Source organism: Canis lupus, chromosome 28 (genome assembly GCF_003254725.2).
Source record: "Canis lupus dingo isolate Sandy chromosome 28, ASM325472v2, whole genome shotgun sequence".
Classification (NCBI taxonomy): Eukaryota; Metazoa; Chordata; class Mammalia; order Carnivora; family Canidae; genus Canis; species Canis lupus.
The window spans coordinates 2,293,793-2,304,615 of record NC_064270.1 but is presented as its reverse complement, the minus strand read 5'-3'; the positions used below and the strand labels follow the sequence as shown (position 1 = coordinate 2,304,615).

Below are 10,823 nucleotides of genomic sequence, written 5' to 3'. Positions count from 1 at the left end.
TTAGTTCAGCTCATTACTGAATGTGTACCAGTTCTTCAGTTGGCGCTGGGGAGGGGAAGGGCTGTGAGCCTGAGCCTAGTAAGTGGGAATGAAGTGTGGGGGGTGCAGGCCAATACAGAAGACTTATAAAATCATGTCACGGCAGTGGGAAAGCTGACCACCCATGGAGGCTTCCTTCTAGGGAGCAACATCTTCTACTAACATCTCTTTCAGGTTTCAGCCTGAAAATTAGAAAGCTGACCGAGGACTCCGCCAGGCAGCGCGCTCCCCAGGTGCCGGTCCCAATTCCTGGAACATGTTTGCTGTGGAGTCCACCACATCTTCTGTCCCAGAACTTCCAGTCAGTGGCCCCCCGCCCCCAGGAGCCATCACCAAGCAAGCCTAACGCCTTCCCCACCATATCCGTCTCCCCGCCCCCAAGTTTCTTCAGCCAACCCGCCCCCCGACCTCCCCGAGCCCGCAGGCCTCTCCAGACAACACCTAAGCGTTGGGATGTGTGTGTTGTTGACCCGGCCTCCCTCTGGCTGCCCTGCTCCCTGCTCTCCTCGGAGGATCTCTTGTCCTGAGAGCGGCTGGCATCTGACTCCCTTCGGTGCCCACTTGCCCCCTGCCGAGAGTGACATTCAGCCAAGCCTTTGGATGAAGCCAGAGCTGACCGAAGTCTCTGGCTTCCAGAGACCACTCTCCGTGTCGGCTCTGGCGTGGCTTCCTCCAGGGAGTCTTCCCGGAATCCCCAGGTGAGTCTCCCCTTTCCCTGTAAACTGCCAGAGCACCGCTGGTCTAAGAAACCATGGCATGGGCGATCACCCCAGTCACACTGGGAACCTGGGGAGTGTAGGGACTATGTCGCATTTTCTGGAGGTCCCCGGGACCCCAACCCTACGCCTTCTCGGAGCCTGGCGCTGAGGCAAGCAGAGGCAGAAAGGAAGGGTGGAGAGCGGGAACGATGAATAGGAAACAGTGAGTGAGTGAACGGATGCACGGGGAAGGGGATGGCAGCTTAGGTGGTCCCGGCCCCAAGACGCCTAACAGACACCGAGCGAAAGCCGCCGCGAGAGGCTGAACTGCGGGAGCCCTCGCTCGCCCGCCGCGGGTCGCGAGCGGCCTGAGCCTCGGGGCGGGCGGGGGGCGGGGCTGGGGCTGGGGTTGGGGGCGGGCGGGAGCGGGGCTGGGGGCGGGCGCGGGCGGGGGGGCGGGGCTGGGGGGGGGGGGGGGGGCGGGCGCGGGCGGGGGGCGGGGCGGGGGCGGGGAGCGGGGCGGGCTGGGGCGGGGCTGGGGCTGGGGGCGGGCGGGGGCGGGGCTGGGGGCGGGCGCGGGCGGGGGGCGGGGCTGGGGCGGGCGCGGACTGGGGCGGGGCTGGGGCTGGGGGCGGGCGGGGGGCGGGCGGGGGGCGGGGCTGGGGCGAGCGCGGACTGGGGCGGGGCTGGGGCTGGGGGCGGGCGGGGGGCGGGGCTGGGGCGGGCGCGGACTAGGGCGGGGCTGGGGCTGGGGGCGGGCGGGGGGCGGGGGGCGGGGCTGGGGCGGGCGCGGACTAGGGCGGGGCTGGGGCTGGGGGCGGGCGCGGGCGGGGGGCGGGGCTGGGGCGGGCGCGGACTGGGGCGGGGCTGGGGCTGGGGGCGGGCGCGGGCGGGGGGCGGGGCTGGGGCGGGCGCGGACTGGGGCGGGGCTGGGGCTGGGGGCGGGCGCGGGCGGGGGGCGGGGCTGGGGCGGGCGCGGACTGGGGCGGGGCTGGGGCTGGGGGCGGGCGCGGGCGGGGGGCGGGGCTGGGGCGGGCGCGGACTGGGGCGGGGCTGGGGCTGGGGGCGGGCGGGGGGCGGGCGGGGGGCGGGGCTGGGGCGAGCGCGGACTGGGGCGGGGCTGGGGCTGGGGGCGGGCGGGGGGCGGGGCTGGGGCGGGCGCGGACTAGGGCGGGGCTGGGGCTGGGGGCGGGCGGGGGGCGGGGGCGGGGCTGGGGCGGGCGCGGACTAGGGCGGGGCTGGGGCTGGGGGCGGGCGCGGGCGGGGGGCGGGGCTGGGGCGGGCGCGGACTGGGGCGGGGCTGGGGCTGGGGGCGGGCGCGGGCGGGGGGCGGGGCTGGGGCGGGCGCGGACTGGGGCGGGGCTGGGGCTGGGGGCGGGCGCGGGCGGGGGGCGGGGCTGGGGCGGGCGCGGACTGGGGCGGGGCTGGGGCTGGGGGCGGGCGCGGGCGGGGGGCGGGGCTGGGGCGGGCGCGGACTGGGGCGGGGCTGGGGCTGGGGGCGGGCGGGGGGCGGGCGGGGGGCGGGGCTGGGGCGAGCGCGGACTGGGGCGGGGCTGGGGCTGGGGGCGGGCGGGGGGCGGGGCTGGGGCGGGCGCGGACTAGGGCGGGGCTGGGGCTGGGGGCGGGCGGGGGGCGGGGGGCGGGGCTGGGGCGGGCGCGGACTAGGGCGGGGCTGGGGCTGGGGGCGGGCGCGGGCGGGGGGCGGGGCTGGGGCGGGCGCGGACTGGGGCGGGGCTGGGGCTGGGGGCGGGCGCGGGCGGGGGGCGGGGCTGGGGCGGGCGCGGACTGGGGCGGGGCTGGGGCTGGGGGCGGGCGCGGGCGGGGGGCGGGGCTGGGGCGGGCGCGGACTGGGGCGGGGCTGGGGCTGGGGGCGGGCGCGGGCGGGGGGCGGGGCTGGGGCGGGCGCGGACTGGGGCGGGGCTGGGGCTGGGGGCGGGCGGGGGGCGGGCCTGGAGCTGGGGGCGGGGGCGGGGGCGGGGGGCAGGCAGGCAGGCAGGGCGGGGGCGGGCTGGGGGCGGGGCGGGGCGGAGGCTGCGGCCCTGGTCCCCGCGACCCGCGGACGCGCGCGAACCCGCCGTGCCGAGGCTCGTGGAGCTCGCAGCCCTCCGCCATGCCGTCCTACACGGTCACCGTGGCCACCGGCAGCCAGTGGTTCGCTGGCACCGACGACTACATCTACCTCAGCCTCGTGGGCTCCGCCGGCTGCAGCGAGAAGCACCTGCTGGACAAGCCCTTCTACAACGACTTTGAGCGCGGCGCGGTGAGGGCGCGGGGCTAGGGCCGGGCTGGGCACCCCCAGGGTCCCGTCGGGGCGACCCAGACCAAGTCGGGGCGGGGGGCGCCCGGGACCTGTTGAGGTGGTAGGGACCGGGCTAGGGCAGTGTCCGGGACTCCGTCGGGGCGTCTGGGACCCAGGTGCAGGGGCGGGAGGCTTGCAGGGTGAGACCTGCAGGGCGCCGCGCTTCTGCCCGGCAGCAGGAGAAGGCGCGAGGTCCGCTTACCGTTTCACAGCTGGGACCCGAAGGCTCTGAAAGGTTCCTCGTTGGGCAAGTGCTGTGGGCAGCGCTACTTGTGCCCCGTTTTGTAGGGCTCCTTCCACACGTGGGGTTTGGGGGCGTGCAGGTCCTTGCTCTACTGTGAAGCACAGATGGCACCTCGAAGCAGCCTCAAGCTGTGGGGAGAAAGCACAAGTCTGGGAGTTCAGAGCTCTGGGTTGAATCTGGGCCTGACTGCTGGCACACTCTGTCCCCTCACTGGGACTCCGTTCCCTCAAATGTAAAATGGAAAGGATGATTTCAGGCTGGTCCAGGAATCTGGTTGAGCCTAAGCCCAGCTACTGGCCCAGAGTGAAGTTAGCAGATGTCTTCACACCTGTATAGCGCACATTCTCAGGACAGGTCCCCAAAGGAATTTAGAGGGAAGAACAAGAGAACTCAAGCAAGCAGCCTTTTGCAAGACCTGGAGATTGTCTGTCTCCCAGCAGGGTATACACTAGGGAACACTTCCACCCCAGACATGAGGGCACAGTGGATCAAGAAGAGGAAGGAGGGCCTCTCCTCTCCCCTTCTTACTAGATATCCTGGAGCTGTGGGAATCCAGAGAGCAAAAAAAGAGCCAGTATTTACTGTACGTCTACTCTGTGGTGCCACGTACAGGTGGCCTCATTTAGAAGTGAACTCCTGATGCTGATCTGGGCATGAATTCCAGCCCTGTGGCTTTCTCTCTGAGCATGGCAGGTCATGATCCTGACTGAGCTTTTAATGACTTGCCCAGTCCACTGCCAAGTGCATAGGAAATGTTCATTGTATGATTATTGTGACAGTCTCAACACACTGCATGCCCAACACACTTCCATCCGCCGCCGCCCCCCCCCCCCCCCCCCCCGCCCACCCAGATCCTGAACTGGACCAAAAAGATTCAGACTTTACAAAGTGGTCTTTTCACCCTTTAGTTGTTTGTTAGGTTGAACCATATGTCAAAATTGCTCATAGTTGACAATTTTTTGATAAGCAAAACTGGGAATTTCATATGGTTCAACTGAATATTTCTTGGATAAAATTCATGAATTAGGTTTCAAGTCTGTAGAGGCTGCAGTAAGTAAATAATAGTCTACTGCTTTTCCCAAATTCAAACTCAAAGTGGGCTTGATTCATCCCCAGGAGCTTCAAAATCTTGTTATTAGAGGACTTGGCACTTAGCCAAGTTCAGGACGTTAGCCTGGTCCAAGCTCCCTTTAGGAAGAGTGAGGTGTTAAATATAAAAACAATGGTCTGTTGTTTGGTGTGCCCATTAGGGAACTGGCCCAGAGGACCGTGGTGCAGGAGGGCCAATAAGACATCCATTTGGGAAGATGACACCTTCTGCCATTTCTGTAGGACTTTCATTTAATTCCATTCATTCGTGGTTCCCCCAACATCTCAGGAAGGAGGATAGGATACAGATTATTTCCCCTTAATAAATGGACTGCAATGGGCCCTATTTTCCTTTACACACACACGCGCGCACGCGCACACACACACACACACACATCTGTGTGCTCATGCTGTATAGGACAGGGCACCCCACATGTGGCCTCTACCAGGAGGAGACACTGTAGTGTGACAATAACAGGATCATTAGAGGAGGGGTAAAAGCACTGTTCTGTTCATTATTTCCCCACCTTGAGAATTCATTCAAATGACACTGTGACAAAACATCTCAGTGAAAGTCCCAGAAGCAAATTTCAGGAGAGGTTTGCATGTCACATTTCCATTGAGGTGGGAGAGGGCAAGTCAGGAGAGCCGCTAGGCTGCAGGGGAATTGGTTAGTTCCTAAAGACTCTGAAAAAAAAATTCACTTTTGAGAAAGTTCCTGTTGATGCAAAGCTACTCCACACTTTGTCTTGCACAGCCCAGAGCTACTTCCTCATTCTCCAGCTGCTGTCTCTTTAAGGACAGTCTGTTCCTGTTGGGTAAAGGTGAAAAAGAAACCTTAGAAGAGGAAATATTTGCTGAGAAGAACTGCCCATCCCCTCTTACATGGGAAAGGGTTCTAATCATTATGGTCAACAACAGTCACAGTCACAATAAAGGCTGTTACCAGGCAGCCTGTCCAGTCATCCCTAGGTCTTTGGCAGGTCAACATGCACATTCCTCTGGGCACAATTCAAATGATAGAACTGATTTCTTCTCCATAAATTGAGTTACAGATTCCTAGCTATTCTCATCAGAGTTCCACATACTGATTCGGGTCAGGACTGGGAATTGAAGCCCTTCAAAGGTGAGATTCTCCTGTGAACGGTCATACCCTCAGTGGCTTCCCTACTGCCTGCTTGGGAAAGCCCATACCATGAACCCACACAGCCCAGAGACTGGCCCAAGTCTGGGCAAATTGATTTGTCTCCGAATTTCTGTCAGTTGAAAGCAGTTCAAGTCAAATGGGACAACTTTTACAGATCTGAAGATCTCTGGGAAATATTACTTGATCCATTTTCATTCCAAGACAGCACTTTTAGGAAAGCTAGGGACAATACAGAAGTGTTTAGTATATTGTCCTTAAATGTATTCAGTGAGTGTAGACAAGTCTTACAACTATATATACTTCTCAAGTATATTCAGGGTATGTTAATCTTATTAATCTCCCTATGAAGCCAATACTCTAGAATACCTCCTCAGTAATAATATATTAATGAAAAATAAACATTTCCCTGTAAGCTTCAATCTCTATCCCCTAGTCTTCCCTCTCTGTCCTCTCTTCCCTACATTCTGGCTCCTGTTTCTCCTTTTCTTCCTTCCTGTCCCCCTAGTTCCCATCACCACCGAATGTCCCCCATTTCTCTCTTCTTTTCTGCTCCATTTTCTCCCTCTTTCTCTGTTTTCCAGTGTCCCCTAGTTCCCTCTTCCCTGCTCCATAACCTCCTCATCTCCCTGCCCAGCCCCTTAACCTCCATCAATATGAGCATCCCAGGCTGGGCCTCAGGACTCTGCTCTGTCCTTGCTCCAGCAGAGAGATCCCTCTCCCTGTCCCAGCAACAGCAGGGATCTGGGACAGAAACAAAGAAATCTTTCTAAAAATGCTGATATAAAGATCAAATGAAAAGTGACCAGCTAACACATTGATGAAATATTCAAAAGCCTTAAAACCATATATGTAATAAAGAGTTTAAAGCAATGAGTAAAACTAGAAAACTGGCCCTTCTGTGAGATGAGACTGGGGAATTGCATGTTTCCCTGCCTGTGCATCCCTCTTCAGCATCTGACCATTGCACCTCTACCTCTAACCCAAGGAACTCTAGGCTCTAACCTCCTCCTTCTACACATGCATTCCCCACCTCAGGGGTCTTGCTCTCTCAGTTCCCTACATCTAAATGCCTTGCCCATCTCTTCCCCTCCCCATTCACCTCACCCCCCAAGAGCTGCCACAAATGCCATCTGTTAGGCTTTACCATATCCTTCCACTCCACTCCATGTTGGCCCTTCATACTTTATATCAAGAGGTTGAACCAGGACTAAAAGCAAGGTCAGGTGTCTCCCAGTCCAGGGCTTTACACATGATATTATCAGGGGAACAGTGGGAGGAACTTGGGCTTGGCCATCCACAGATACGGATTCTAAATGCAGAGCCACCAGTTACTAGCATGGTAGCTACCTTAGTTTCCATCAGTAAAATAAGATGATCATCTTCTTGGCCATGTTCATATACTATATTTATTGAGGGCCTGTTATGGGTAATCCACTGTTGATAGCATCCAGTGTACAGAATGGACATGAGAATTCGACGTTTCATGGCAAACAGATGATAGACACAGCATTCGCCCAGTGTACTGGCCTACAGAGAAGAGACAGGAAGATACATCTCACAGTTCCTAAGACCTGACTTTGCTGTCTGATGTACAGAGCCCTGAGATCTTCCTGGAGGCCTTACTCTCTCCTCTATGACTCCCCAATAGTGGCTCCCTTAGGTGCCAGAGCCACAGACTAGACTTTGTCCCTAAGACTTTCTGAGTTGGGTGAGACTGAATTCCTCTGGCCCTGGTTTACCTCCTATAGTACCAGGTCTGAAGCCAGGACCAGCCAGATACAAGCCAGACAGACAGGCCTGTCACTCTCCCCCTGCCAAAGACCCCATTAGATGGCATGTTGAGTCCCTGTTAGTCTGTCTGACCTGTTCATTCTAGGTGAAACTCCAGGGCGCTCTGCCAGGCATCAATGGGGGTGGTGGGGGAAGGGGACCTGAAGAGTTCCATTCTCCTGTGACTGCATCACAGGTATGCTGAATGGAGACCCCACTGTCCTCAGAGAAGCTGCTCCATTTCTTCCTGGTCAGTTACCACTGCCAGCTGGACACCTAGCCCTCCATCTGAGAATCACCCAGTCCTGCAGAGTCTTCTTTGGTCCCAACTCCCTTCCCTTTTTATTACAAGGTCCTGAACTCACCTTTCCCAAGATAGTGTCCACACTCAAGGCACTTTTTACTTTAGAATGGCTGTCCTCTCATCACTTACCCTGGCATCAAAACCACAGACACTGTCAACCCACTCTAGCTCCTTGGAGACACAGGAAAGCCACTTTCCTGGAGCAGCTGTCCAGGCCCAGTCCTTACCACATTCTGACTTCCCTTTGCCTGCCTGCAGTGCCAGCAACAAAAATGCACATGGCCCCTTCTCCACTCTCAGGAATTCTCTCCAGATTTTGAGCCAAGAGGTTTGAGCTCACAGGCTCAATTTCTTCCTCCCACATCAACTTCTGGCTACTCAATTTGCTGTGTGTATTCAGGGATGGATCACAGCACAGAGGCCCATACTAGCTCATGGCTGTTCATAAGCAGTAACCTCAGGAGTCCAGGAAGAAGGACCTGTTGATTCTGATGCACACAGCAGCTGGTTACCTGTGGCCTTGGAGAAAGAAGCCTACTTAGATATCATATCACTTGGAATTCTCAATGGTCCAACAAGCTAGGCATTCTTTCCCCTCGATAGATGAAGAAACAGAGCTTCAGGGAGTAAAGCAATTTGCTGAGGCCCATGACCAGTCACTTTGGATCTGCAGTATGATTTCAGAATGAGGCTGGCTGAGATGCCCTGTTGCATGGCTCACCTTGCCCTCTGCCCCATACTGCCCACCCCCAGTCCTTGGTTGGATTCTCTTTCGTGGCCCCATGGGAGAGCTGAGGTCTCTGCCCATCTGCCTGGCTGGCAGGTGGAGTCTGGAGTGGGGAGAGGCCCTGCAAATGTCCAGTGCCTATTCTCCTTCTCCAAATGGACACTGGGCCTACTGTTGCCTCAGCTCAGGGGGTCTCCATTCTCTCCCAACCCCAGAAGCCATCCCACAAGAGCTGTGTCCTTCCTTTCTTCTTTTCCTCCCAGCTCCTCAGGTCATTCAGCCCCTCACTGGGACTCCTCTCCCACCCCTGCATCCTGGGACCTGCTGGCTCCTTCCCAGGCATCAGCACCCTGCAGTACAGACAGGCTCCCCAGCTGAGGTCCCACAGGCCTGGGGGTCAGTGCTCTCTGAGACCTCACCTGTGGATTCTGCTCTCCCACAGGACACACTGTGGGGTAAAATAGTTCTTTCACCCTGCAGGATTCTGCATTCTGGCAATACAGATGTGCCTGCACACCTGTTAGGGACCAAGAAGCGTCATCTCAGCACAGAGGCCTGGCTCCTTGGTCCTCAGAAACTCTATGAGGACCCAGGCTCAGACCACAGGGCACAGGGAGGAGGCTTCCTCTTTCTAACCACAAGTGTCTGGCGTCTTCCGTAACCACAACATGCGAGCTGTACTGTGCTCCGAGCCAAGAGGTTTGCTGAAAATACCCAACTTCCCATTCGTCTTAGGAAGTCCTCCCTGGGGCTCCTCTGGAATCTTGGTGAGAGAAGGAAATAGAGACATATGGGGTCTCACGCAGAATGAACACCCCTCCCCTCCATTTACTTCACTGTCATGCTGATAGTGTTCCTCTAGGTTCTGCCATCAAGGAAAAAGTTCAAGGGTTGGTGAAATCTGGCTTAGAAAGTACCTTGAGGGACAGTCTGCGTGGCTCAGTGGTTTAGCGCCGCCTTTAGCCCAGGGCATGATCCTGGAGACCCGAGATTGTGTCCCACATCAGGCTCCCTACATAGAGCCTGCTTCTCCCTCTGCCTGTGTTCTGTCTCTGTCTCTGTCTCTCTGTCTCTGTCTCTGTCTCTCTCTCTCTGTCTCTCATGAATAAATAAATAAAATCTTAAAAAAAAAGGTACCTTGGGGGAGCACTGAGGCCAGGGCTCCCCAAACCTGCAGGTGTATAGAACACCCAGTACAGTGCTCGAGCTCTCCTTTCTTTCTGTCTGCCATCAAGAGCTGCAGACACACAGATCACCCCAAAGCCATGGAAGAGCTGCCTAGCACCCCACCATGCCTGCCCATCTCCTAGAGTCAGGAGCCTGGCAGCCTGGAGCACTGAGGCACTGAGCAGCTCAGTGCCAGGGACCTGGTGGGCAGTCTGCGCATGGCCTGCAGTGGCACCTTTTAGCCGCAAGACCAGCCTCAACCCACCACTGTGCCACAGATGTAGTGGGAACTGCTTATCTGATTTTCTTGACCTTGCTGTGGCTCAGTGAACAGCACCTGCCCTAGGATGACAAATATCTATGCAATTTCACTTGCGTCTGAGCCTCCCCATTTCACTCAGTTATCTGCTCCCCAGAGAATAAGAGAGACATGGAGCAGCTGTGCTGGAATGGTCTGAATTAAAATTCCATCTCTGCAAAGAAATAGCTGAAATGGGACTTTGTAAGCCTCAATATCTTCATCTGTGACACAGTCATGACTGCCCCCCACCCTCACATCATTGTGAGGATCTATAGCTATCAGCAGCAAGCCCTTTGCAAGATGGAAAGGGCTACCCAGAATGCAAAGGCCAGTTTGCCCCTCCAGCCTGTAGGGTGGAAAGGCCAGCAGCTCCCCTGCCCTCATCATGAGCAGGGGCATCTGAAGAGGACCCTCACCAAGCACAGCCTACCAGAGGGCATCCCGGCCTGGAGTCTCCTCTCCTCCAGCCTGAATCATGTGCAGACAGCAGGACGTCCCTCTCTGAGCAGCACCATCCGTCTCTTACTCATTAGACCTCCATCTCCATAAAGGCAGAGCCCAGGACTTGTCCACCTGTCTCCTAGGTACAGCACAGAGCCTTGCCGAGGGCAGGCATTCTGCAAACATCTTGGCAAACCTCTCCTCATTCTCCCATGCCCTTCTTTCTCTGGTCAGGGTCCCCAGCAGCTGAACCCCATGTAAACTAAGGGGTGATGCAGAGGCTCAGGAACCACCCCCCCTCCAGACAATCTGATTTGCCCTTTTTTTTTTTTCTCTCAGGTTGATTCTTATGATGTGACCGTAGATGAAGAACTGGGCGACATCCAACTGGTCAAAATCGAGAAGCGTAAGTATTGGCTCCATGATGACTGGTACCTAAAGTATATCACGCTGAAGACGCCCTGTGGAGATTACATCGAGTTCCCTTGCTACCGCTGGATCACTGGTGAGGGCGAGATTGTCCTGAGAGATGGACGTGGTGAGTATTTCAAGCTCCTTCCACTCCCTGAGCTTCCCAGGAACCCAAGGGGTTTGCAG

General features: G+C 57.9%; 1 protein-coding gene across 4 annotated transcripts in view; it reads left to right on the top strand.

Annotated features, from left to right (window-relative positions):
* The first annotated feature begins 475 nt into the window (after positions 1 to 475).
* The window catches only part of ALOX5 (arachidonate 5-lipoxygenase), a 59,615-nt gene continuing 49,267 nt past the window's right edge, over positions 476 to 10,823 (top strand). The window contains exons 1-2 of one of the 4 annotated variants that reach the window (XM_049102986.1): positions 476 to 737; positions 10,566 to 10,764. Coding sequence is in view for 2 of the 4 variants with exons in the window: in XM_025466400.3 (XP_025322185.1) it covers positions 2,848 to 2,997; positions 10,566 to 10,764 (349 nt within the window). In the remaining 2 variants the exon portion in view is untranslated. Of the gene's footprint in view, positions 738 to 2,764; positions 2,998 to 5,397; positions 5,496 to 10,565; positions 10,765 to 10,823 lie in introns of those variants that run through there. The other 3 variants (XM_025466401.3, XM_025466400.3, XM_049102985.1) reach the window with 3 other exon arrangements.